General features: G+C 51.6%; 1 protein-coding gene across 3 annotated transcripts in view; it reads left to right on the forward strand.

Moving 5' to 3' along the window:
• The window catches only part of ATP13A4 (ATPase 13A4), a 43145-nt gene that overhangs the window by 594 nt on the left and 19457 nt on the right, over positions 1 to 23094 (forward strand). For 2 of the 3 annotated variants that reach the window (XM_088131858.1, XM_088131857.1), the window contains exons 2-12: positions 4654 to 4827; positions 6274 to 6405; positions 7988 to 8058; positions 8150 to 8230; positions 9882 to 9951; positions 14494 to 14628; positions 16373 to 16445; positions 16820 to 16951; positions 19108 to 19281; positions 19816 to 19973; positions 21485 to 21673. In XM_088131858.1, the coding sequence (XP_087987984.1) occupies positions 4654 to 4827; positions 6274 to 6405; positions 7988 to 8058; positions 8150 to 8230; positions 9882 to 9951; positions 14494 to 14628; positions 16373 to 16445; positions 16820 to 16951; positions 19108 to 19281; positions 19816 to 19973; positions 21485 to 21673 (1389 nt within the window). Of the gene's footprint in view, positions 1 to 4653; positions 4828 to 5826; positions 5993 to 6273; positions 6406 to 7987; positions 8059 to 8149; positions 8231 to 9881; positions 9952 to 14493; positions 14629 to 16372; positions 16446 to 16819; positions 16952 to 19107; positions 19282 to 19815; positions 19974 to 21484; positions 21674 to 23094 lie in introns of those variants that run through there. The other variant, XM_088131859.1, reaches the window with a different exon arrangement.

Raw genomic sequence — 23094 nt, forward strand, 5'->3', positions numbered from 1 at the left:
CTTCCCTGGGCTGGTGGTACCAAAAAGCTTAACAAGCCCGCTTACTGCTTAACCTCTGACTTACCTGCACTCTACACTACACCAGCCCTGAGAATCAGTTTGGTGAAGGGGCAACGGTGAGTTTGAGTCCTGCCTTAGGCACGAAGCTGCTGAGCGGCCCTCTCTCCGCCCCAGGAGGAAGAAGAAAAAGTTGACTGGAGCCGGGAGTGAACCGAAGACGCAGACCCGCGCCTCACAAACATTTTACGTGCCGCTGAGCGCGCACCCATCTTCCCAAAGGGCCATTTTCTCCTTGCTGGCCGAGCTGTAGCAAAGTCTGGGCTGACCCCTGGAAGCCAGGGAGCTTCTGACCTGCCGCGGAGGCGCTGTCTGTGCCGGGCGTCTCAGGCGGGGCGGGGGGGGGGGAGGCGCCGCAGCGCGAGCGGGGAGGGCGCCGGGCCGCTTCCCCGCCGGATCTTCTGCGGCTGGCCGCGGGAACCGCGCCGGTTCCCCTCCGCAGCAACCCCCGCTACGCCGCGCTTTGTCCCGGCAGCCGCTCCCCTCTCCCGCCCGCCATGCCTTCCTCCGCTCTCCCGCGCGTGAGCGGGGTCTCCTCCTAACGCCCCCTCCCCGCAGCCACGTCCGCCCTCGGGCGAGCGGCGTCTCCCTTTCGTAGTCGGAGCCGCGGGCACGGCCTGGAGCTCCTCGGCTGCCCCAAAGTCCCAGAGGGGGAAGCAGCAGAGGGCGGGCAGGCAGGCAGGGAGGGAGGGCTTGGGCCGGCCGCTTCCATACCTCTTCGTGGCACGTGGGTCCCAGGACGGTTTGGTGGCTTTGGGCAGCAGCCTGCCCCTGCACAGCGCCCGGGCAGCAGTGGGATTCCTCCCATCTTTCTGGGCATGCCTTCAGTCTGTGTAAGGAAGGGCTGGCATCCTCTGGAAACCCCGAGCTCGGTGGAACGTCCCGGAGGCCTGGGCCGCGGTCCCTCCCTCGCCTCCATCTCCTAGCGGAGATGGCACCAGGACGCAGCAAGCGGGCACTCCAGCGTGCTCTCTTGGGGCTCCTGCCTCCTCTCGGGCTGCAGTTTGGACTCCGTGCCCTGCGGAGAAGGCCCCCCCCTTCTCTGGTCTTCCCTGCCTGGCCCTCCCCTCCCTTGACGCCTGCTGCATCACAGCCTTCTCCTGCCTATGTGTCCACCTGCAGAGGCGAGCCAGCCGACCAGCTCCAGATGTTGAGGCAATCTGGGGCCAAACAGCAGGCAGCCCGTGGAAGGGTTGGGCAGGGGAGGACCCAGGCTGCCTGGCGGAGCGGAAGGCCCTGCTCCTCGGGCTTGCCCAGGCCCCCGCTGCAGCCCATCCTCCTCACAAGGGGGGCTTCCCTTCAGCTCACCCATTCCTCAGGACCCGGCCTGCTTCTCAGGCGAGCGTGGCCTGCTCCTGCTGAAGATGCTTCCGCTTCTTTCCTTAAGACAGATGTGGGGGTGAGGACATCCCAAGACCCCCGAGACACCTTCTGCCAGTCCAGGACCTACCAGGTCCCATTCAGGGATCCCTTGGACCCAGCTGCATCCTCCACCAGAGGCCCAGACCTGGAGCTGTTCTACATTTTTAGCCGAACGCACCCTCTGGGGTGGAAAAGAATTGCCGAGAGATTCTCCCAGGCGAAAGCAGGAAGCAGCTTCATCTTTTCTCTTGGGTCAGGCCCCCCAATTCATCACTCCAGAAGAGAAAAAGGGGAACAGAAGACCGCAGGAAGGAGCCAGGGCTAGAGACAGCAAGAGTCCACACTGTGGTGCCGAACAACCTGGTCCCCTTGAATCACCCGGGAAAGCCCCAAGCAGGATCTGCCAGCCTCGGCTGGCTTGGCAGCTCGAGACAGGCGCCAGCCCTGCATGTCTGAGGCTGTGGTGGTGGTTTTGTCAGGTGTTCTCCAGAGAAGCTTGCCAGAAAATACTCTATGCTGTAGTCACAACAACCCCAAGAGGAATAAAAGTGGACGATTAGAGGAAATGGAGGGGAAGCAATTAAAGTGGTAGATTAAAACCATTAAACCCCAGACTTCTAAAACTCTGCCAACGCGGCTCCAGGGAGAGATCCACAAATGCAGCGCCACCCTTAAGAACCCGTGACTGCCCGCCTTGCCCTTAGTCAGCTGGGAGGCACCTTCATAATCTACTAGGATGGGACTGACCGGCCTTAGCTGCCAAGTTCCTCGCACACGCGCCTTGCTCCTTAGAACTGCATTTGCCAGATGGCCCTCCTTCAGCAGTGCTGGACTTCAGTTCCCATAATCCTAGACTAGTATGACTAGTGGCAGTGTGGGTGAGAGATGATGGCAGATGATCGCCGGCGTTTCTGGAGCAGAGCAGCTTGGCGGAGCTTTCCTTAAAAGTTCAACTCAGGCTACGCTTGGATGCCAAGAGTAAACGCGGGACGGGATGGGCCTCTCGCTCGCTCGCTCGCTCAGAGCTTCCGTTCCATAAGCAGGATGGAGCTGGCTGGGGCTCCATCTCCTGGAAATGCAGTGCAAAGCGAACCTGAAGCTGACTGCAGGAAGCCTTCTGAATTCAAAAACGCTTTGCTAGCATTATTTAATCCCACCTGTGCGCTTCAATCACCTGGCTGCCGAAAGTAATTTTGCCTGAAACATAGCTTGGTTTATTTTGGATACATCATATTTGTGGTTTGGTAGCTTGCCAGGTAGTTGGGTGAGGTGCAGATCAGGTGAGAGGATGAACTAGCAGGGCTGGTGCGTGTGTGAAGAAGGCAGTCCCTCCACGCGGGGAGCCTGGAACCCAAAGAAAAGAACTCACTTTCTTCTCCCGAAAACCTACTTGCTCCTCCCCCCCCCCCGCCCCCGTGACGTTACTTGAATGGAGAAGGTCCTGTTAGTCTCTTGGGAGACAAATCAGCAGGAGTTGTACCTTAAAAGTGAGCAAATGAATTCCTACAGAAGTTCCTTTGGATCACCATCTACTCCATCCAGCAGAGGCATACGGTCTTCTTCTGAGAGAAGAGCATCATAAGTACATCCCTGATCGATAGGGACCAGATCGTCATCGTCATCATCTGATGCATGACACATACCTCCTTGTCAGACCTTGGTCCCTGTTGGCTAGCTGCAATAGCTCGTGAGGTGTCAGGCGGTCGTGTCCCCATCCGACTTGAGGATGCAGAGGTTGAGCAACGATCTGGGACTGGCTGTGTGCAAGACTGCCGTCTCCCACTGGACTACAAAGGACCCGGGCATTGTGTATGGCAGGGACCGAGTGAGCCTAGCTCAGGAGGCTCTCCTTGCATCCCTGCCATCTTCTTCATTCAGACAGCTGCAATTTACTCAGGAGACACCGAGTCTGGGAGCGCCTTCAAGACTAACCAACTATATTGGGGAATAACCTTTCCTGAGCAGCAGATCACTTCTTCAAATACTAGACTGGGCTCACTATTACCGGACTTAAAGACAGAAAATTAAAGGGGTCACTGAATGGGTTAGGAGAGACTGAGAGGAAGATCTCAGAGAGAAGGATGGGGGGCGAGTGCCTTGCCCATTAGCAAATGGAATGAGCTAAGAACCTATGGTCCCTGTCCAAGCTTTCTGTAGTGGATAACATTTTCCTAATATGCCATATTCTTTCCTTGTATTATGGTGGGGAGGTTTCTCACTTCCAGCACTGCCAGCTTGAAATGAGCAGTGGAGTATCCTGGGAGGGTGAAATGCCTTGTTGCTGTTTTGAACTCTGGTGTCCCGTGGTGTCCGTTTATTCTTTTGCACAGCATCTGGCTAGTTGTCCTATGTAGAATTCGGGGGGCGTTGCTGGCAGGTGATGCCTTCTGTCACATTAGAGGAGGAGCAGGTGAAGCACCCAAACATTGTGGTGACATGGTTGGTGATAAATCTGTTGGGTTTGCTGCAAGGTTTGCTTCTTGTGTTTGTGTTGTCCGGTTGTATCTTGGCTGCTTTAAACTGGGTGGTTGTCAGAATGCAAGTGCAGGCCTCCCCACCTGGATTCACAGACAGCGCAGTGTACTTCTTAAAAAATTACAACACATTGACTCAAAAATGATGCAAATATGCAAAGGTTTGGCGTTTCCTCTGATATTTAAAAGTGGTGCTCTTAGCATTGTCAGCATGACAAAGCGTGGTCTGAGGTGTTTTTCAGATCTGCAGCCTAGAGAATCCCTTCAGCTTGGGAGTGAGGAGATAAACCTCCACATCAAGCCAGGGAGAAGAACCTAGTGGCAAAATGTCCTGCCTGGGAAGTTAAATAGGAAAGGGCTGCAGGTCCTGGCCTTCACCTTTTGTGCAAAGCGGGTTCATGTCGCTAACGGATTCTCGTAAGCTTCAATAAATGGAGCCCCTTTGGATGACCCCTAAGCAAAGTAGTCTGTGAAATCCACATGAAAATTCTTCATGTCTTTACAGAGTATCTTGAAAGCTGTCTGCTTCAGAATAAAATCCAAAATTCATGCAGTGTGCAAGCCTCAGTGTCCCAACAAATATATTTTATGCAGCTGGGAAATCTGTGTGTCCAATATACAATTATTGGTTGTAACAAAGACGGTTGATTGTTGTGGGAATAGCACCTCACAGGTGCCACGAAATGAGTTTTCACAAGGATTGAGCCTTCGCAGGGGCTGAGCGGGAAGAGCTTCTTCACGGTAAAGCCTTTCCTTCCAGGAGATCTTCGGCTACAAGACCCAAGGCGTCCGCAGGGCCCTGTGCCTGGCCGGGTATCTCCTGTCCTGCGGAGGGCTCCTGCTTCTCTTCCACTGGAAACCGGAGTGGGACGTGTGGGCAAACTGCGTGCCCTGCAGCTTGGAGGAGGCCGACGTGGTGCTGCTCAGGACTACGGTAGGTCCTGCCTGCCTGCCTCCCATCCGCAGAGCCTGGATTTCCCATGGCAGCATGGTCTCTTTTGCTTCTGTGCTTTGATGTTGGAACTCCAACATGGGGGGAATTTCACCTTCTGGATACATCACCTGCATTGTAGCAAGAGCCAAATATGTCCCTATTTGAAGCTGATCTTCACTCAACCTGCCCTCTGTGTGTGTGTGTGTGTGTGTGTGTGCACGCGCGTGCATTTTCATAGCACAAGCCACTCCTGAAAAGTAAAAACAGAGAGTTCACTTGCGAGGTTTACATGTCCCTCCGATCGTTACCTTCTGTGGGTGGTATCAGCCAGCTGCCAGAGGACTTTCCAAAATGAATTTTCTTTAGGGATCTTCTTTTCTGAAAGTTTGGATTCAGGGTTCATTTTAAACTTCTTCTCCTTGGGTCCTAAAAGCAAATGTGTCCATATTTGGGGTGATTTTTCTGAAGAAGAAAGTTGCAGTTTTTTCTTCCCTCCATCTCTTCCTTCCTACCTTTCTCGTTATATCCTGGCAGCTGATGGTGGATAACGAGTCCTCGTTTATCTGGTGCTGTTGCTGCCGTGAGTGCATCCTGTCTAAGATCAGTGTGGCAAACAACTGGGACATCTTCACACAACTCACTCATCCCAGTTGTTTAATTAACCATTTTCTTTGCCTGACACATTGAACCAAACTTAATCATGTAATTGGGTTTGAATGGTATGCTAAGCGACACCAAACCTAACCAAGGTTAATATTATCCAAGTCTAGCATGCTGCGCACACGTCAAACCCTTCCCTGATCTAGTTAAGCATGTCACACCCATGGGGCGAAGGGGCTGAAACTCTAAACTCAGCCAGTCTAAGCTGCAAAGGAGGGCGAGGTAAGAGAGAAAAATGGAGGAAGGAGTTACAGTTTTACATTCCCAAGAAATCATTTGGGCTTCAGAGACTGGGTGTGTCTTTCCTTTAATCCGGAACCTCCTATGTTCTTGATTCAGCCTCCCCACGCCCTTCTCTGAGCAATGGTGTGTTGGTCAGCACAGACCCCATGCAGGGCCTCCAGAGGAAATGGGTCCCCCCAAAGACAAGCAGCCTTTCAGACAGCTGAGTTTCCAAACCATCAGAAGTGAATGGAGTGCTGTGATATTCTGTTCATTAACACAGGTGGGGAAGGTTTCATAGCAGCCTTGAATTAAAATCCTAGGCCGACGTCAGTGCTGACCTGAAGGGGCTCCTGAGAAGAAGATGCTCAGGAGGGCAGGAGGATGGCTGGCTGCTGGCCTGCAAGGCTGACCCTGGGACCATCTCCAAGCAGGCTTGCTGGTGGATGTGGCAGGGTGGCCTGGGCGCCTCCACGTGGCTTTCGGAAAAGGACGTGGGCTGTGCTCAGCAGGAGGGCCCAGGGCTCTGCTTCTCTTCCTCCACAACGTCTGCTCTTTCCTCAGGATGAATTTCAGATTTTCACCCAGAAAAAGGTGACCTGGATCCCTCTGTCTGCCCAGTTGAGTCCCAGCTATCTTGACATGGATGATGAAGGGTCGCTCCTGAACAGGATCATTGTGAAACCAGAGTTCAAGGTAAACCAGAATCCCGCAATTTTGTGTTGCTCTAGAAGCCTTCAAGAAGGGCGGAAGGAAGGGATAACGGGGTGCAGGGACCGCTGGCTTCCCTCACCACTCAGCCCATCCACCTACGTCTGGAGAGCTGCTTGAGTCACCTGGCTGCTGGTGGTCCTGGAAGAGGAAGATCCTGCCCTTCAGGCACAACAGAAAAGGCTACAGCTGGCCCAGAGCCAAGCGTTTGCTCCTCTTACAAGGCCCGTGGCGAAGGGTAGGGGGCCCTTGGCCAGCTTCCTGGCTTCTGAGCTGCATGGAGGTGAAATCAGGGCACATCTCCTGCTGGCACAGCAGTGCAGAAATTCACCAAATGCACTCTTTAGAAGCCCCCAGTTCCCATAATCCACAGCCATGCTGGTTGGGGGGGTGCAGCTGTAGTCCACACATTGGTGGGGTGCCAGGTTGAGGAAGGTTGCCACTGGCTGGAAACCCCTGCCTTGCCTCTCAGGGTGATGCTGTGGCTTCACCAGGATGCTGTTCCTGGTGTCTGCGTGGCTCCTGCAGGAAGCTTTCAGGGGCTTCCCCTCCCTCCCTTTGCAGGGCCTGGTGCTGCTGAGTGTTTAGCGACCCTGGGGGTCTGCGGTCTCCCCATCTCTATTGGAGAGAGGGGACGTTTTTCTCCGCTCCCCTCATAACTGGCCTGGAAGCAGCCTTCCCACCCCCACCCCATTTTGTCTGCCCTTGGCAAGGCCAGGGCTCGTCTGCAAGAAGGGCAGCTGGGTGCAGAAGCTCTCCGCCAACTCCCCCATTGGGGGAGGGCAGCCGGTGCATGCCCCTCTCTGCCAACAAAGCTGCGTATGCCCATGGAGAATGGGCAGGAAGGGAGGTGCCTGGGCTAGCACTGGAGCCCCTCAACACCTGTTCCTGACCTGCCCTCTCTGTGGACCCCCAGGGTTGGTGTGGGGTTTGGAGGCCCCTTTGCTTCATGCTGGACCATCTGTTGCTGTGGCAAAAGAGAGATTCCAGTCCTGCCTCTCTCCCTCCTCTGCCCACAAGAGCCACACTCATGGAAATTGAGGCCAGGACAGTTCTGCAGATGCCCAAGTCCAGCCATGGGCCTCAGCCAAGGTGACCGGCTTGCTTTAGAGGAACAGCCTGGGGACTGGATCGGACTCAAAATCCTTCTAGTCCCAGCAGGGGCTCAACTGGGTGCCACACGCCAGTCAAGGAGTCCATGGCCTGCCCCACTTTGGACCCACCCCATAACTGGCATTCAGGAATCACCCCCCTTCGTACATTTGTATGAAGCTGACCCAGCCGGTGGTCGTCCCTACAACCTGTGGCAGCAAATTCCACTGGTGAACAATATGGATTCTGAAGAAGCTCCTTCTTTTTCTCTATGGTCCATCTCCAGCCCATCGGTTTCCTTGCGCAGTTGCTCCTTGTATTATTTTTTTTCTTCCCCCACCTCAAGCTCTCCAGTGCTGTCCCCCTCACCCAGCTTGTTCACTAAAGCTTGCCATGATTCCCCCCATCCAGGTCTGGGGAATAGCGGTGAGCCCTTTCCCCTTACCATGCCTGCTGTCCTTGCTTGGCTCTGCAGGTGCGATCCATCCAGGTGCAGAAAATCCGGTACGCCTGGGACTTTTCTGCTCAAGAGTTTCGGAAAGTTGGGTGAGTCCTGTTTCTGCTGCTGGTGAGGGAGGTGCAACCAAAAGGAAGCCAATCTCACTTGTGTACCATGCTGGGCCCTCTTCTGTTTCAGAGTCCTTGAGGACAGCTACAGCTGCGTGGAGATCCATACCAAGTTTGGAACAGGGCTGACAACTCCAGAGCAAGAGCTCAGGTATTCTCTCTGAGCAGGGCCAGCACATTTGATTGGGCAAAAATTATGCTTGTGTGTGTGGGTCATTTGTGGCTCAACATGGTGGGAATGTCTTTGTATGTGGGGTCCACCAGGTCACCTTCAGCCACAAGATGGGTTACCTGTTTGTCCATAGCACATTATGGGAACACTGGCGGGTTTCTTGTCTGGTTGAGAGGTTGAAGGTTGTGTGGCCATTTCTGGCCAGCATGCCCCATCAGCATCTCCCCACCACCCAGGCAAGTACCCTTCCCAGGCCCAGACAAAGGGCCCCTTCCCCCACTCCCAGTGGCAAGCCACTTGGCTTGGGTTCTGCAGGCCTCTGCTGCTTTGTAGCAGCATCCCAGGGTGCTTCCCCAATTTATTTATTTGGTGTTGATGTGTTTTAATCTGAAGGTTCTCATTGCAGTATTGTAATCTGAGGTGTAACTTGCTGATAGTGCCTTGGACAGCATTTTGGGTGGGAGCTGGGATATAAAAACACAGGTAGCTAAATAAAGGTATGGGGTAACTTCTTGCTCTCAAAGGCAGGGCGGGGGGGAGGTTCTAATTTGGGAAGGACCTGATGATATCTTCCACATCTTCTGTCTTCTAAGGACAGACTTTGTTTCAGGAGAGAAAGGCTACTGCATGTCTGACAGCACATGCATTAGGAAGGTGTATTAGGAAAACTCAGGGGTCTTCTGCCCCCAGAGCAAGAGAATCACTGTGGCTCTGTGAAGTGGCCACTCAGGCCACCTGCAGACCACTAACTCAGCATTGGCTTTAGCATAAGTGTTTTGATCCCCACTGGAGATCCAGTGGGACCTTGGAGACTTCTGAATGCCACATCCCTGTTAAATAGCTCCCTTAGCCAAGGAGGTAATCCATCATTGAAGGCTTTCTAGCCAAAGTTGGACAGTCATGGTCTGGGGATTTCTGCCCTGGACAGGGGGTTTGGATTAGAAGACCTTCAAGGTCCCTTTCCACCCAAGGATTCCATGATCCATCTTTTGTATTTCTTGGAGCTGGAAAAAAGAGACCTGCACACTTTCTACCAAGGACAGAAATCACGGACTTCCCGTCCACCTTCCAGAAGCTCTGCTGTATTGGCTTGCTCTGAAATAACATTTCTCCATCTGCCAAAACACAAACAATGGAGTGATTATTTCCTTGGCTAAAGACATATTGAACCATATGTGATGCCTTCTACCACTTAAAAGACAAAATCTTGACAGCAACATTCATGAAATAGTGTGCACACACCTAGTGTGTATGGATGTGCTCAGCAAAGAACAACAGTCTTGGCCACCACAACATTTAGCTTCTAGAGGGGTCTTTGGGGGGAATTGAGGTAAACTCTGGGACCCTGCAAGGAGAAGCACCCCAAAGAAAGAAGGGCAAAGGAGAGAGAGGTCTGTCCCTGCTCTATAGCAGAGGAGCGTCTGCAGGCAGGAAGGCTGGCCTTCCTGTTTGTTCGCCCATTTCTGTGGCCCTGAATTCTGTCCCTCTTGGCCTCTTTGGGTCTGGAGTGGGAAGTCCTACAGGAGCAAAAGATGGCCAGAACCCGTTCTGGGGATGGAAGCAGAGGACTTGGTCAGGTGTTGGCCCTGAAGGGGGATACTGGGGTCATCTCTCACTTCCATATTCACAGGAGAGAAATCTGCGGTCCCAACGCCATCGACATTGAAGTCACACCTATCTGGAAGTTGCTTGTCAAAGAGGTACTTTCTTTTCTACGGATCAGCTTCTCTGGCATAGTCTGTGGATCAAGGCAGAGGCTGTGGGTCTTCGGCTTCCCTTTCATCACCATGCAAAGGGCAGCGGGGAAGACTGGCATCTAGTGCAAATGTGACATCTGGGGTGGGAGGGGGGGAAAACAGTGGAAGCTTGCTAACAATATGGATGGTGGTCATCCACCCACATAGGCAGCCTGGGACTTTGGGAAACCTCCAGGGCTGCTCTGGGTGCCCTGCTGTGCAGTGGACGGTGGGCCCAAGTCCAGCCTCGCTCACCTCCCATCCGTCATCCTCCTTTTCATTTCTCCTTCAAAAAGCTGCAGTTTATTCGAAAACCTCAGTTGTGTGCGTGATATTAGATCTGTCTGTAGGAAATGAAATGGGATGGGTTTCCAGGATTAAATCATCTTGTGCTTTTGCAGAAGTGGCTTTCCCACAGCGCGTAAGTCAGTAAGACAAGAAAGGCTGTGTTTATTCAACGTCCTTAACTAAGTCAGATAAAGACCAAGTTGATATTTTTGCATAACATACTAAACCTGTTGTTTGCTGACCGTTGTTTAGCGCCAGCTGTTGTTTGTGACTTTGCCTGTTGTACGAACCGTTCCCGTTTGATTCATTTATTCTACAGACCAGAAAAAGGGTTAATTCAGTAGCCAGCTTAAGCATGCTGCATGAAGGCAGCTATTGTATGTATTGTGAGGAGGGGAAGGTCAAAAACAACACCGCTCCAGGAATGGTGCTCAGGGGAACACATACCTGCACTGTGGTTTTGTTCTGAGGCTAAATGAAGATCAAGCTCAGCTTGAAGGCAAGAGTGGCGGTCAAAGTGAGTTCTTCCGCACGAGTCTCCCCAGAACAAAGGGAGCTGCTGGGATGCTGAGCTGCACAGAGAACTGTGCAGCTTTGGGGGGAAGGCAACCTTGTGCCCCCCAGGAAGGCAAGAAAGGATACTCTTCAGGATAGCAGGAACTATCAGGAACCGATGCACCCGTTCTGATCTTCAGGTCTGTCCCACTGAGGGGTCATCATATATCCCTGCATTCATTGGCCTGATTTCTAGCCTCAGAGAGAATGTTGGCTGCAAGAAGTCACAATTTCCTTCTAAACCACTTATTCCAAATGCCTGCAGGGCAGAAGGCTCTCAGAGCGCTTTGGGTAGAGATATTGCAGCTCTTTAGACTCCTTTGGAAGACGGAAGATCTTGTCTGAGTTTTACATTTTGTGCTACCAGGTACATGGCTCAGTGCCAGCATTTAGGTGGCATCTCTGGTTGGACAACTTCCCAAAGGCCAAACATTCTTGTTAGGTCTTCTAAACTGAGGCATGATGCTGACACAAGCAGCTTTCCTTCTAGTTTCCAATTGTGCACTAATGATGCCTGGTTCAATGGTGAGGGTTTATTCTGAATGAAAGCTGGTTAAAAGTTGCACGATGCTGCCGAGTAGATTGGCAGTTCAACCTGATGGCCATTCTACTACGGACCTTGCAGATGCAATCAACCTGCTGCTGTTGTCGCTTGCTGGCACGTGCTTCTGGATGTGTTCCAACACGGATGGGTGGAAGCCTTGCTGGCACAGGCTTCTGGAACCTATCTGTGCTTTTAGAAAATACCTGTGACATGCAAGGCTGAGAAGGTTTACAGGCTTTCTTGGTATCCAATTTTCTTTTTTTCTATCATGCCTAGAAACAGGTTACTTCTGGTTGCTGGACTCTTTTATTGCTCAGCAACATGGTGGTGCAGAGTTTGACTCTCTGCCCCGCTGGAATCTGGCATGCCATTCCATTCTCTTTCCCACTAACGCCAGGGCAGACCAAAGACCTCGTCTACAAGGGTCAGTTCAGCAACGAACAGAGACTTGCCATCTTCAAGGCATCTCATTTTGATACTTCATGGTACTAAAAAAAGAGCAGTGGTGTCACCATTGATTCTAGACCTCAGCGATTTAAAGAACTTCGTTATTCCTTGAAAATTCCTTCCACTCCTGATAGCAGTTTCTCTCAAGTGGCGGAGAGGCCACCAAATGTATAATGTGAATTTTTTGACACCTTGTGTCTTATACAGACAGCTGAGCACAGCATTTCCCAACCTTGGCAGCTTCTAGATTTGTCGATTTCAGCTTCCAGAAACCTTGGCGATTACTATGCTGGCTCACGTTGTAGGTGGACAGCTGTGTTAGTCTAATAGCAGCCAAAAAACAGGAGTCTGGGAGCACTTTTTCAGACTAACCAATTTTATTAAAAGACATATTGGGATGGTGGTTTTAATCTTTGCCCACCACCCAGTGTCACTGTAGTGAGACGGCTGGCTTTATAAATCAAGCAAACAAGCAAGCCTGATCAGTTAGCAATTGTAGTGTGCTAAAAGCCCATTGTGTTTGTTGAGTCCTTCTAAGATTGCCTGAAATCTTTTGATGTCTGTGAGTTCAGCAATCTCTCTCTTGATAGTCCTGCAATTTTTCTTTTTTCCAAGTTGGTTATATTGAGATTTGAGATCCGTGGTGGCGTGTCCTAGAAGATTGAAATGCTCTGATATTTCTTTGTCCTCGTGCATCTTAGTCATTCCGTGGTGGCTCTGTGCAACTGTGCTTTGTGGACCATCTTCAGACAGCAGAAACAATCTCAGCTGATTCCCCCTTTGAGACAATCTCCTGTCTTGGTTTGTCCACCGTTCACCTGGCAACAGCCTGGACACTTCGTCCTCCTCACCAGCTTCCTTTTTGGTACAGCAAGTACTGGAGACCTCCTATAACTCCAAATGGAAAGCCTTCTGAAATGTTCCCACCACAAGCTTTCCCCCCCACTTTTGTTGCTTTTATAGATTGCACCCTGCAGTTTTTGTCAAGCACAGATATCTTCTAGTTCATCTCTAAAGGTTTATTTGACCGCTGTCTCCACGAACTATGCTCCTGCTCCCAACTGTTAAAAAGTTCAGATCTAGTCTGCACAACCGTTCCAGACCATTAGGTCCCTGACATCTCAGGGTATCCTTTGGTAGCGTTCCCTCTTTGAGACAACGGCTCATTAATCCTGCAGTTCTTAATATGGATGTGACTCTTCTGGTGGCAGTCACCCTCAGCATCAGGGCCAGTGAATTTTCAGCCCTGCGGATTGACCAGTCTTCCCTGATCTGGCTTGGGTTATCTCTGCACTGATGTCTCACCTTCCTGCAAGGGTTTCTGCTCACTGCCAAGGGCCTTTTGACACAGAGGAACTGAGAGGATTTCGGTGGGCTGATGCTCTGTAGGCAGCGGTGGTCTGGGGGCTCCTACCAATGCAGCTTAGCCAGAGAACGTTCCATTCTGGGTAACTGGTCTGCATAGATGCAAACCCACCCATGTACCCATGCAGAGGATCCCTGGTATAATCGCAGCAAAGGTAAGTATCCTGCTGTTTTCTGGGAGCCAGATTAGCAGTTCAGTCAACAAAGGATTTATCCACCCAGTTCTCGACAGAACATCCTGTCTTTTCTGGATCAGCAATTCCTGTTTCTGCAGCTGCTGGGCAATTCCTATGAAGATTTTCTGAACCTAGTCAAGTCATTCAATGTTAATTAAAATTCTGCTTGCAAAAAGGCCTCAGGAGATTCCAAATTAATCCTTTCCTACAGGGCCTTGTGGCTTTTCTTGGTGCCGCTGGGAGCATGGAGCGGGGAGCAGCCCCTGTGTTCAGCCATGCTTGTGGGGCCGTCTGAGGGCCGCATAGCTTCCTTGGCATGGTGCAGGTTCAACGTGGTGCTGTCTGTCTTTAGCTAGGCAAGGGATCAAGAATTGCGCTCCATTTAAAATGTGCAAATGTCTGGCCTGCTGTATCAGGTCCACCACTGATACAGCCTTTCTAGCCATTGACTCCCTCCTGGGTGTTACAGTTTCTATTTTTTAGAATGTATTTTAATAAGGATTCTAACATACAAAGTGATTTAAAAATTATGTTAACCAATCATAATCAGAAATAATAATATGGAAGAAGAACCTGTAGTTTAAAAAGAATAGGGCTTGTCTCTTCTCCAGTGAAGATACACTTGGGGGATCTCAATTGTTTAAATAATGAAGTAATCAAAATGTCTTGTAATGCATTAAAACCTAAATGTTCATGAAGAAATCATGGGGATCTAACCTTTAAACATTATTTGGACGTAACCTTGGTAGCTTTTCTGATGTGCTGCTCAGTGCTGGCCTGAGAAGGTTTGCTCGCTGAGCTATAGGCAGGTGGATTCTTGTGTAGAAGGACTGTGAGGCGTGTTGGGTGCTCCTGCCCAGAAAAAATCCCTGAGGTCTGCATAAGGACATGCAAGGGGTCTTCTCCACCCCAGACTCCTGTCCTAGGGGGTCTCAGGGCTTCCTAAAAGAAGGAAGCCGTGGTTGGCCTGCTCAGCCCTGGCATCGGGGGGGAAGGGAGCCTCCATGGTGTCTGGGGTGGAGCTGTGCCCAGCCCTCTTGGGAGTGCCTCAGCACGGTCAAGACAGGAAGTGTGTGCCCGGGAAGCTACAGGTGCCTCCCTAACCACCTGATGCCTTCTTTTCTTTCACAGGTGCTCCACCCATTTTACATCTTCCAACTCTTCAGTGTCTGCCTGTGGTTTGCAGAGGGTTACATTGAGTACTCCGTAGCCATAATCATCATGTCCCTCCTTTCCGTTTCACTCACTGTATATGATCTCAGAAAGGTGAGCACCCTACCTGTCCCTCCCTGGTCACCAAAAGGTCTTCTCTTCCCACTGTCAGCCTTAGGCGTTGATCAGGAGCTGATGAGTTCATTCCTCAGTCGCTGCCCAGGATGTTCTGCCTCATCTTCCCTGAATGACCTGTCGTGATGCTGCTGCCCAGGATTTGCCCAGGCCCACAGGAACTCAGATTTATAGAGAGGGTGGTGGAATGGCGCCATTAAAAGAATGGCTGCCAAAGAGATGGACTGCCACCCAGATGCTTCATGGATCTGGATGAATTCTGCCGGGTGCCAGGAATCTTGGGGGCAGTTCCTGATTGCCCACTGGGAACAGGAGGTGACCCGGATGCAACAAAATTGCTCTAAAGGACAGATCCTGGATAGCCCCTTGGTTTACCAAGGAATTCTAGAAGATGAAGTAGCACGAGTGAACCTGGAAGAAGACAAGACGATGTAATGGTATGTGGGAATGGCCTTAGGAGACTGGGCCCAGAGACACTGCCTAGGGACTAGTCAGATAAGAGACAGCATAGCCCACAGCTGGATAGTGGGCGGGGCAATTTCTTGGGGATAAAGGAGATGGCGGGAGTGTTGTACCTTCAGACTTGCAAGATTCTGTTAATGTAACCTTACAATAAAGTAGAATTAGCTCATCTGGCCGTGTTTCCTGTCTGGTCTACCTGATAAGGCTGACCGATGTGAACTTGATCAGGCATGAGGGTTTGGGTCAAGTTCGAGATCACCCGTGGCAATAACAAAGTGTCACTGTTTCTCCTCCCAAGGAAAACTGATGCTGACCTTCATTTCTGCAAAGTATGAAGTAGAGTGGAGGTTCACGGGCTCCTGAGCAGCCCTCCTTTAGAAACAATCTTGAGTTTCACGTTTTAGCCTTCCAGAAACTTCTGGATTCTGTGTTTCTCTGGGTGGCCTGTGGGAGGTGACAGGACAGCAGGACTGATTGGTTCTATTCTGCTTTGAGGTTTGATGGTTCTGTGTGTCTCTTTCCTGTGGATTTTGACGGCCTTTGGTTTTCTTGATGCTCTTAATTTCCATAAACCATCAAGAGTCTGGTTGATTAAAAAGATAGATAACCAAATGGTGGCTTAAAACAAAGAGCCCCAACCTCACCTTGAAGCCTGGGCAGTTCTTAGTAAGAACTCCCCTGGTGTGCTGCCAGGCAGCTCGGATGAGACTGAACATGGCTGAGGGCAATGACAATACACAGGAGCCTTCAGACCCTTCACCTGCACTCCGCTGGAGCCCTCAGAGCAACCCTGGTCTTCGTTCTTGACTTCATTCTGGAAAACTGCCAAGAAAGGGATTGTGGCTGGCATGCCATCTCCAGTCACCTGATACCAACCCATCGGGGTAGTCCAGACAGGAAACCAATACTATGAGTACTAACACTACCTTCATTGTAAGATTATAATAACAGAATCTTGCCAGTCCGAAAGCACATCTCTCCTCCCTTGCCTTTATTTTCCAGAGAAGTAGAGAGGCTCCCTTCTGAGACGCTTCCCACGCCCCATTCCTTCTGTGGGCTGAAATGTCTCTTATCTGACCATCGCCCTGGGTGCAGCTCTTCTTCCTCCTCTCTCTCAAGGATATTCCCATAGACCATTACACCTTAGCTGCTGGAACCTTTCCAGCAGGCTGGCAGAGGTCTTACCCATCTGCCCACTGGTTGGCACGTCCCCCTGTCCCCATTCTTTCCTGATCTGATTCTCCCTTTCCTTCCAACACAGCAATCAGTGAAGTTGCACCAGCTGGTGGAATCCCATAATAGTGTCCTGGTCAAGGTGTGCAGGAAGCAGACAGGTAAGTCCAGTGCCCAAGAGGACTCCATCATCCTGCTCATTTTGCCAGTGTCTCTGCCAGGGATGAGAGAGAGCAACGAGGGGAGCGCTGGGGAGGAACCAACTCTTGCTAGATTCCCATGGGCGGCGGGCCTGCCTGGAAGAGGCAGCAGCCTCAGGGCACCCCATCTCTGCGTGAGGAGCAGCGATGCAAAGGCTGGCGCCAAGCTGCCCACCTAGACTGGGACTGTGAATGGCTTGTGCAGAGTCAGGCAAAGGAGGCACGGGGTTCCTGGGCTTAGCTCAGAGAGAACTGAGGATCTGCAACGCAGAGACTGCAGCCTTTGGAGTGACCGTGCAGAGGCTGCTCTGCAAAGACCCTCCCTTTTCTGGCAGGCATCCAGGAGATAGAGTCACGCCATTTGGTGCCTGGAGACACCCTGATCCTGGACGAGGGCAAAAGTCTGTTGTCCTGCGATGCCATCCTGGTCAGTGGGCAGTGCGTTGTGAATGAAGGCATGTTAACGGGTAAGCAGTGCTGGTTTGATGGTCTTTACAACTGCTTGCCCCAAAGTGGTAGCGTAAAGCGCTGAAGCAGCTTCCCCAATGGGGGGTGGGTCTGGGTCAGTGGAGGGCACTACAGCTCCCCTCCTGGCAGCTATGTCCAGCACGTCTGGTCAGAGTGAAGCGGGGGGGGGGGGAGATTTGCTTTGTAAGCCTGCTTTAGTGGGGTGGAGTGCTCCGTCTGGAAAGGGGACATCTGCGGACATGAAATGCAGAGAGATGCAGAAAGGGAATCCTTCTGGTGAGGAAGTCCAATGAAACCTGAGCGGTTTCTGGGAACATTCTGAGTCTGCAAAATAAGTTGGCTTTGATATTGCAATATTGGAAATTATGAAGAACATGATTGTGTCCTTTATTTTCTTTGTTTTTGTCATATCCATGTACAAAGTATTATAGGGGATCCATATGAATAAAAATATGCCATTCATATTGTTAATACAGGTAGTCCTCGACCTATGACCATTTGGTCAGGAACTGTTCCAAGTTACAACGGCACTGAACTAATGGTGGTTATGACAGGTCCTCAGACTTCTAGCCATCCCAGCACCTCCATGGTCACGTGATCACGATCTGGGTGCTTGGCAACCCATTTGCATTTATGACCAGTTGCCAAGTGCCCCGGGATCACATGATCGCCATTTGCAACCTTCCTTGTCAGCTTTCCCAGAAAGTCGATGGGGAAGCTGGCAGGGAAGGTCGGAAGTCGCTGGGGTAAGTCTCCCCACCTGTGCACCTTCCCCCAGCCCCTCTGCACTCACGTTGCGCCAGCCACTCACGTATCCTCCCCAACCTTTGCCATGCCTCCTTTGCACCCTCATGCACCCCCTTGCACCCCCTGCACGTTCCACAACCCGCATGACACTTCCCTTGCACCCCCGCGCACCCTCCCTGACCTATGCAGCGCCTCTCACACGCCCTCCCTGATTCCCCCTGACCTGCGCCATGCCTCTTGCGCACCTCCTCGCACCTCCCTGACCCTCCCCAGTCTGCACCATGCCTCTTGTGGACTCCCTTGCACCCTCGTGCAACCTTCCCGATCCATGCTGTGCCTCTCATGCACCCTCATGCACCCTTCCTGACCTGCGCCACACCTCTCACACACCTCCTTGCACCCTCGTGCACCCTACCTGACCCTCCCCCAGACACCCATACACTCCCTCGCTCCCTCCCCCACCTGGCAGCAGCCGCTCACCGGCCTGCAGGCCTGAGACTTGTGGCTTCCTGCCAGCTTCCCCACCGACTTTGATTGTGGGAATTGGTAGGAAGTTGCCTCACCTAACAACTGTAGGATTCAGTTAACAATGGCAACCGGGATTGCAGGGATTTCCATCACTAAGCAATGCGGTCGCCCTTTACGACCGCATCGCTTAGTGACAGAAATTCTGGTCCCAATTGCCACTGTAAGTCAAGGACAACCTGCAACACAAAATCACAATAAATCAATACAATTCAGCAAAGTGGGCACATTGTATAGAAAGAGGGGGCAGAGCAGGAAAAGCAACAACCGCCAAGTGCAGGCCAAGGAAAGTGGACCCTGGATCCTGGCCTGCTTGCCACCCTGAACGAAGGAAACGTCTCCTGCCAGCCGAGCCAGAAGAGCGCAGGGCAGCGCTGAGTGGCCCTCTCCAGGACAGCCTCTGTCCGGGGGGCTGGCGGAGCCAGGAGAGGAGAGGACCTCTGGTCTCAGGTTCCAGAGGGTCTGTAAGCTCCCCACAGCAACAGAAGTCACCCAGTTTGGGTTGTGAGAGATGGGGTGTGGAACAGGACAGCAGCGGCAGGCCCAGCTGCTTCCTTCAGGAGGAGAACTTGGCTCTCAGCCGGGTGGTGCCTTTGGCCAACGTTGCCTCCGCTCAGCGGGGCTGCCTCAGGAGCGCGTGCCACCCTTTCTGTAAAGCTGCAATGGAGGGAGACGCATCACTGCAGAATTCTGCTTTCCTATTTTCAGCCCACAAGTGTGGGTCAAGATTAGGGCAACCGAGAACCCAGCTTCCATTAAAGGAAGACATGGGCGCACGCGAACCAGCTGCTAAGCCTTAACCGGTCTCTCTCTGCACCCGTGGGGGTGCCTGGGGGCAGGGGGCAGGGATGGACTCCCTTTCCTGTACTGTGTTCTCCTCCAGGGGAGAGTGTTCCCATCACAAAGACCAGCTTGCCCTGCGATAGCAAGAGCACCCAGCCATGGCATCTCAGCTCACCCGAGGACAGCAAGAGGCACCTTCTTTTCTGCGGGACGGACGTCATCCAGGCCAGGGGAGAGGACAGCGGGCCAGCGAGGGCTGTTGTGCTGCGGACTGGTGGGTGAACAGGCAGGTTGTGTTGCATGTAGTGGAAGGTGTAAGCTAGACGGTGTAAGGGGGACAGCAACCTCCTCCCCCCTCAATGCCTGGACTCCTTGAGATCTTGGAAGCGCCCCCCTCTTTGCTCTTTTCATCCAAACCACCTGATTCTGGCATCCCTTTGGCCATCCGGTGTCCACCCCCAGATCTCTTCTGATGTGGCTTTCAGCCAGGGATGAAGTGACTCTCTGGCGGCTCAGGATGTTTCAAAGGTTCCTCAAGCACATGAGGTCGCTGTGGCTCAACAGGTCCCCCTGTTCACCTGCAGAAAGCACCTTCCCATTCACGCTTACCCTGATCCAGGTAGGAGCAAAAGTCTCTGTCCTTCAGCCTGGTCTCTGATGCGCTGCCTTCCTCTTCCTCCACCTTGTCTCTACTCCAGGCTCTGTGTGAACTGAACTATAAACCTGCAAGCCAAACGGTCTTCCATCTCCTCCCACCCTCAGGATATATCTAACGGTTGCTGTTCCTCTCTCTTCTTCACCATCTCAGGTTTCAGCACAGCCAAGGGAGACCTGGTGAGGTCCATCCTGTATCCCAAGCCTATGAACTTCCGGCTCTACAGAGATGCCATGCAGTTTCTCTTGTGTCTCGTGGCGGTTGCTGGCATTGGAATGATCTACGCTGTCTGTGTCTTTGTAATCAACGGGGTGAGCAACTGGGGAATGGCAGAGTCTGCCCAGGGGCTTCTGCAGGGCAAAGAGGGGAGCCCCTTCCTTGCTCCATCAGTCCTGCTGGGGGCTCTACAAATCCATGTTCCATGCAACAGTTCAGAGTCTATAACTGCTGCAGTTGTCACAGCTTTAGTCTAGAAGGATCTAGATCAGTGTTCCTCAACTTTGGAACTTTTAAGATGTGTGGACTTCAGCTCCCAGAATTCCCCAGGCAGCCACCCAGGCAGCCATGCATCCTGGCTGGGGAATTCTGGGAGCTGAAGTCCACACATCTTAAAGTTGCTAAGGTTGAGGAACACTGATCTAGATTAAAGCGAAGATCTATCTGCCAGGTCAGAAAGAGTGGGCACACTCCAGGTCCCTTCCCTTAAATGTTGCTGTCTCGTGGAGCCTAGGAAGTGTGCCTTTTCCATAGCAGCCCCTGCCCGATGGAGCACCTTTTCCCTTGAGATCCGGTAGGCCCCCACCCTCTTAATCTTCCGGAAAGCCATAAAAACTGCCTTTTCCCCAAGCCTTGGGACAGTAAACTTGAAGCCTGCGGGACTGTATAGATGAATGGGTGTAGTTGTTGGCTTAGGCACCTGGTTTCACTTGGTTTTTATTTTATTATTTTTGTTATTGATTTTATTATTGTTATTGCCACCCAGAGTTGTGTTCCACAAGAAGGCAGAAATAATAATAATAATAATTATTATTATTATTATTGAAAAAGATTGAATCAGCAGAATCTTGCTCTCTTTTCCCTCATTCTCCCATACCTTTGTAGCAATTTTCTCCATGGGAAATTATTTTTTTCTGGCATTTCTTCACAAGAAAACAAGCCTTGGATGGAGTGATATATGAATCCATGAGATTACTGTTGTTTTATCGTGCCAGAGCCAGTCTGGGGTAGAGGTTAAGGCACGAGGCTAGAAACTGGGAGACCGTGAGTTCTAGTCCTGCTTAGGCACAAAGCCAGCTGGGTGACCCTGGGCCACTCATTCTCTCAACTCAGGGTGGGGTGGGGAGAAGAAGGCAGCGGCAAACCACTTCCACAATCGTGCCAAGAAAACTGCAGGGACTGGTCCAGGCAGTCACCAGGAATCAAGACTGAATCGAAGGCACCCCCGCCCACTCAATCAATCAGTCAATCAGTCAATCAGTCAATCAGTCAATCAATCATGATTCCAGTATGAGAAGGGTGACGTTGACTGGGTCCATCGGATTTGGTTTCCTGGGGCAAACAGCTGTGACCGCTCCCATAATGACTGGCCATGCTGGCTGGGGCTGATGTGAGTTAAAGTTCAAAACATCTGGAAGGCAGCTGGTTGCCTCCTTGATGTTCCTTGGTTGATGGCTTTCAAAGAATCTTCTCTGAATTTTCCTAGCATGAAGATGCAAGCTGGTTGAGCACCCATATTCTTTGACGTACAGCCTTTCCATCTAGGCATGGGTTCTCTATCTGCTCTTGCTGACTGCCACCATCCTTCCTTCCACATGTCCACTAGCAAGAGGCAGGAGAAGTGGTGAAGAAAGCCCTGGATGTCATCACGATCGCAGTTCCTCCCGCTCTGCCTGCTGCACTGACCACAGGGATCATCTACGCCCAGAAGAGGTTGAAGAAAAAAGGGATTTTTTGCATCAGCCCCCAGAGGATTAATGTATGTGGCCAGCTGAACCTCATCTGCTTCGACAAGGTGAGTGCTTTCTCTCCCAAGGGAGCCAAGAATTTCAGCTTGAGGATGTTGGTAGATAAATACAGTTGTTGACGAGTGTTGTTGGGTTGCTTTGAAGGCTGCGAGTCAAAGCTCTTCAAGTCCTTGGCTTAGTGGTAGGAGGGATAGAAAACTATGGGGTGGGGAAGACTCTTTGTCATCCAGTGGCCCTGTCTAAGGACACTGGTAACTGTTTAGGAAAGGACAAGTAGGATGATGTGCTGGGATGTGTTTACAAGTCATTTTGCTGACCCAATTGCTCATATGCAGTCCCACAAAGGCAGAATCTGAGGAGGTGTAGTGACATCATCTGGGATTCATTTCAGCTTGTGGACTCTGAGGAAACAGACAGAGTTTTCTGAGGCGCACATTCCTTCACCTGCAGTTTGGATCCTTGTGCCCTGGGGTCATTTGGCCTGTTTGCGTGTGTGTGTATGTGTGTGTGTGTGAGATGGGTATGTAGCTGGATTTGAAAAGTCATTAAATCCCTCTTTGAGAGAGGGGGTGAGGCCACCTGTCCTGAAGGAGGTAGTGCTGCAGACCGTCCTGAAGAAGCCATCTCTTGTGTTGGACAATTCTCCTGGTATCCGGTTTTTCATTTGTATGGAAGGTTTTGGGAAAGGTGACAGTCAGTGCAAAGAATCCTAGATGCGAAGTATTTGGAGTGCTTTCATTTGGGGTTCAGTCCTGAGCCTGGGATGGAACCTACCTCAGTTGGTCTGGTAGATGATCTGCATAGGGACTTGGATGGATGGACTGAGTGGTCTAATGGTCTTATTAGACCACTCAGTGGCATTCAGCATCAGCCAAGGTACATTTGTGGGCCACCCACAAAGTTGAGGAGAGATGGCACCATGTTACAGTGGTTTCACTTCTTCCTGAGTGGGGTGTTTCAGCCACCGGTAAAGGGGAGGAGCAATCAAGGCCTTGGCTCATCCTTTGGGGGGTGACACGAATTCACCATCTCTGTGCAGCTGCTGGAGGAAGTCTTTCATCAGTATCTCCCTCTAGGCTGGTCTGGTCTTCACCCAATGACCAAAGGCTTTGAGGGACTGGATCCCAGTAAGGTGGCCTTCCTGTTTGTTCAAAAACCATCTGGCTCCTTTCTGGCTTTCATGATGGTTTGGGGTGGAGCCCATTGCCAAGATTCAGGACTCCTGCTTGGTCAGCAAAGAGACCAGCTTTGGTGGGTGGGCCAATTGGGACTCTTTTTGGAGCAGGAGTTTTTAATGATGGCAACTCATGCCACCATCCCCTCAAGGTGACATGGCCGCAATGCCTTTTGCTTGGGGCTGCCCTTGAAGACTGCCTGCCTTGGGCAGCTACTCAGGAAAAGATGCTTTGGATCCGTCCCTTTTGTGTGGGGGGGGGGGTAGGAGCTTGGAAGCAGGCCTTTTTGTTGT

Source organism: Python bivittatus, unplaced genomic scaffold (assembly GCF_059951505.1).
Source record: "Python bivittatus isolate LINGU-HERP-01145 unplaced genomic scaffold, Pbiv_v1 ctg000980_np1212, whole genome shotgun sequence".
NCBI classification, from domain to species: Eukaryota; Metazoa; Chordata; class Lepidosauria; order Squamata; family Pythonidae; genus Python; species Python bivittatus.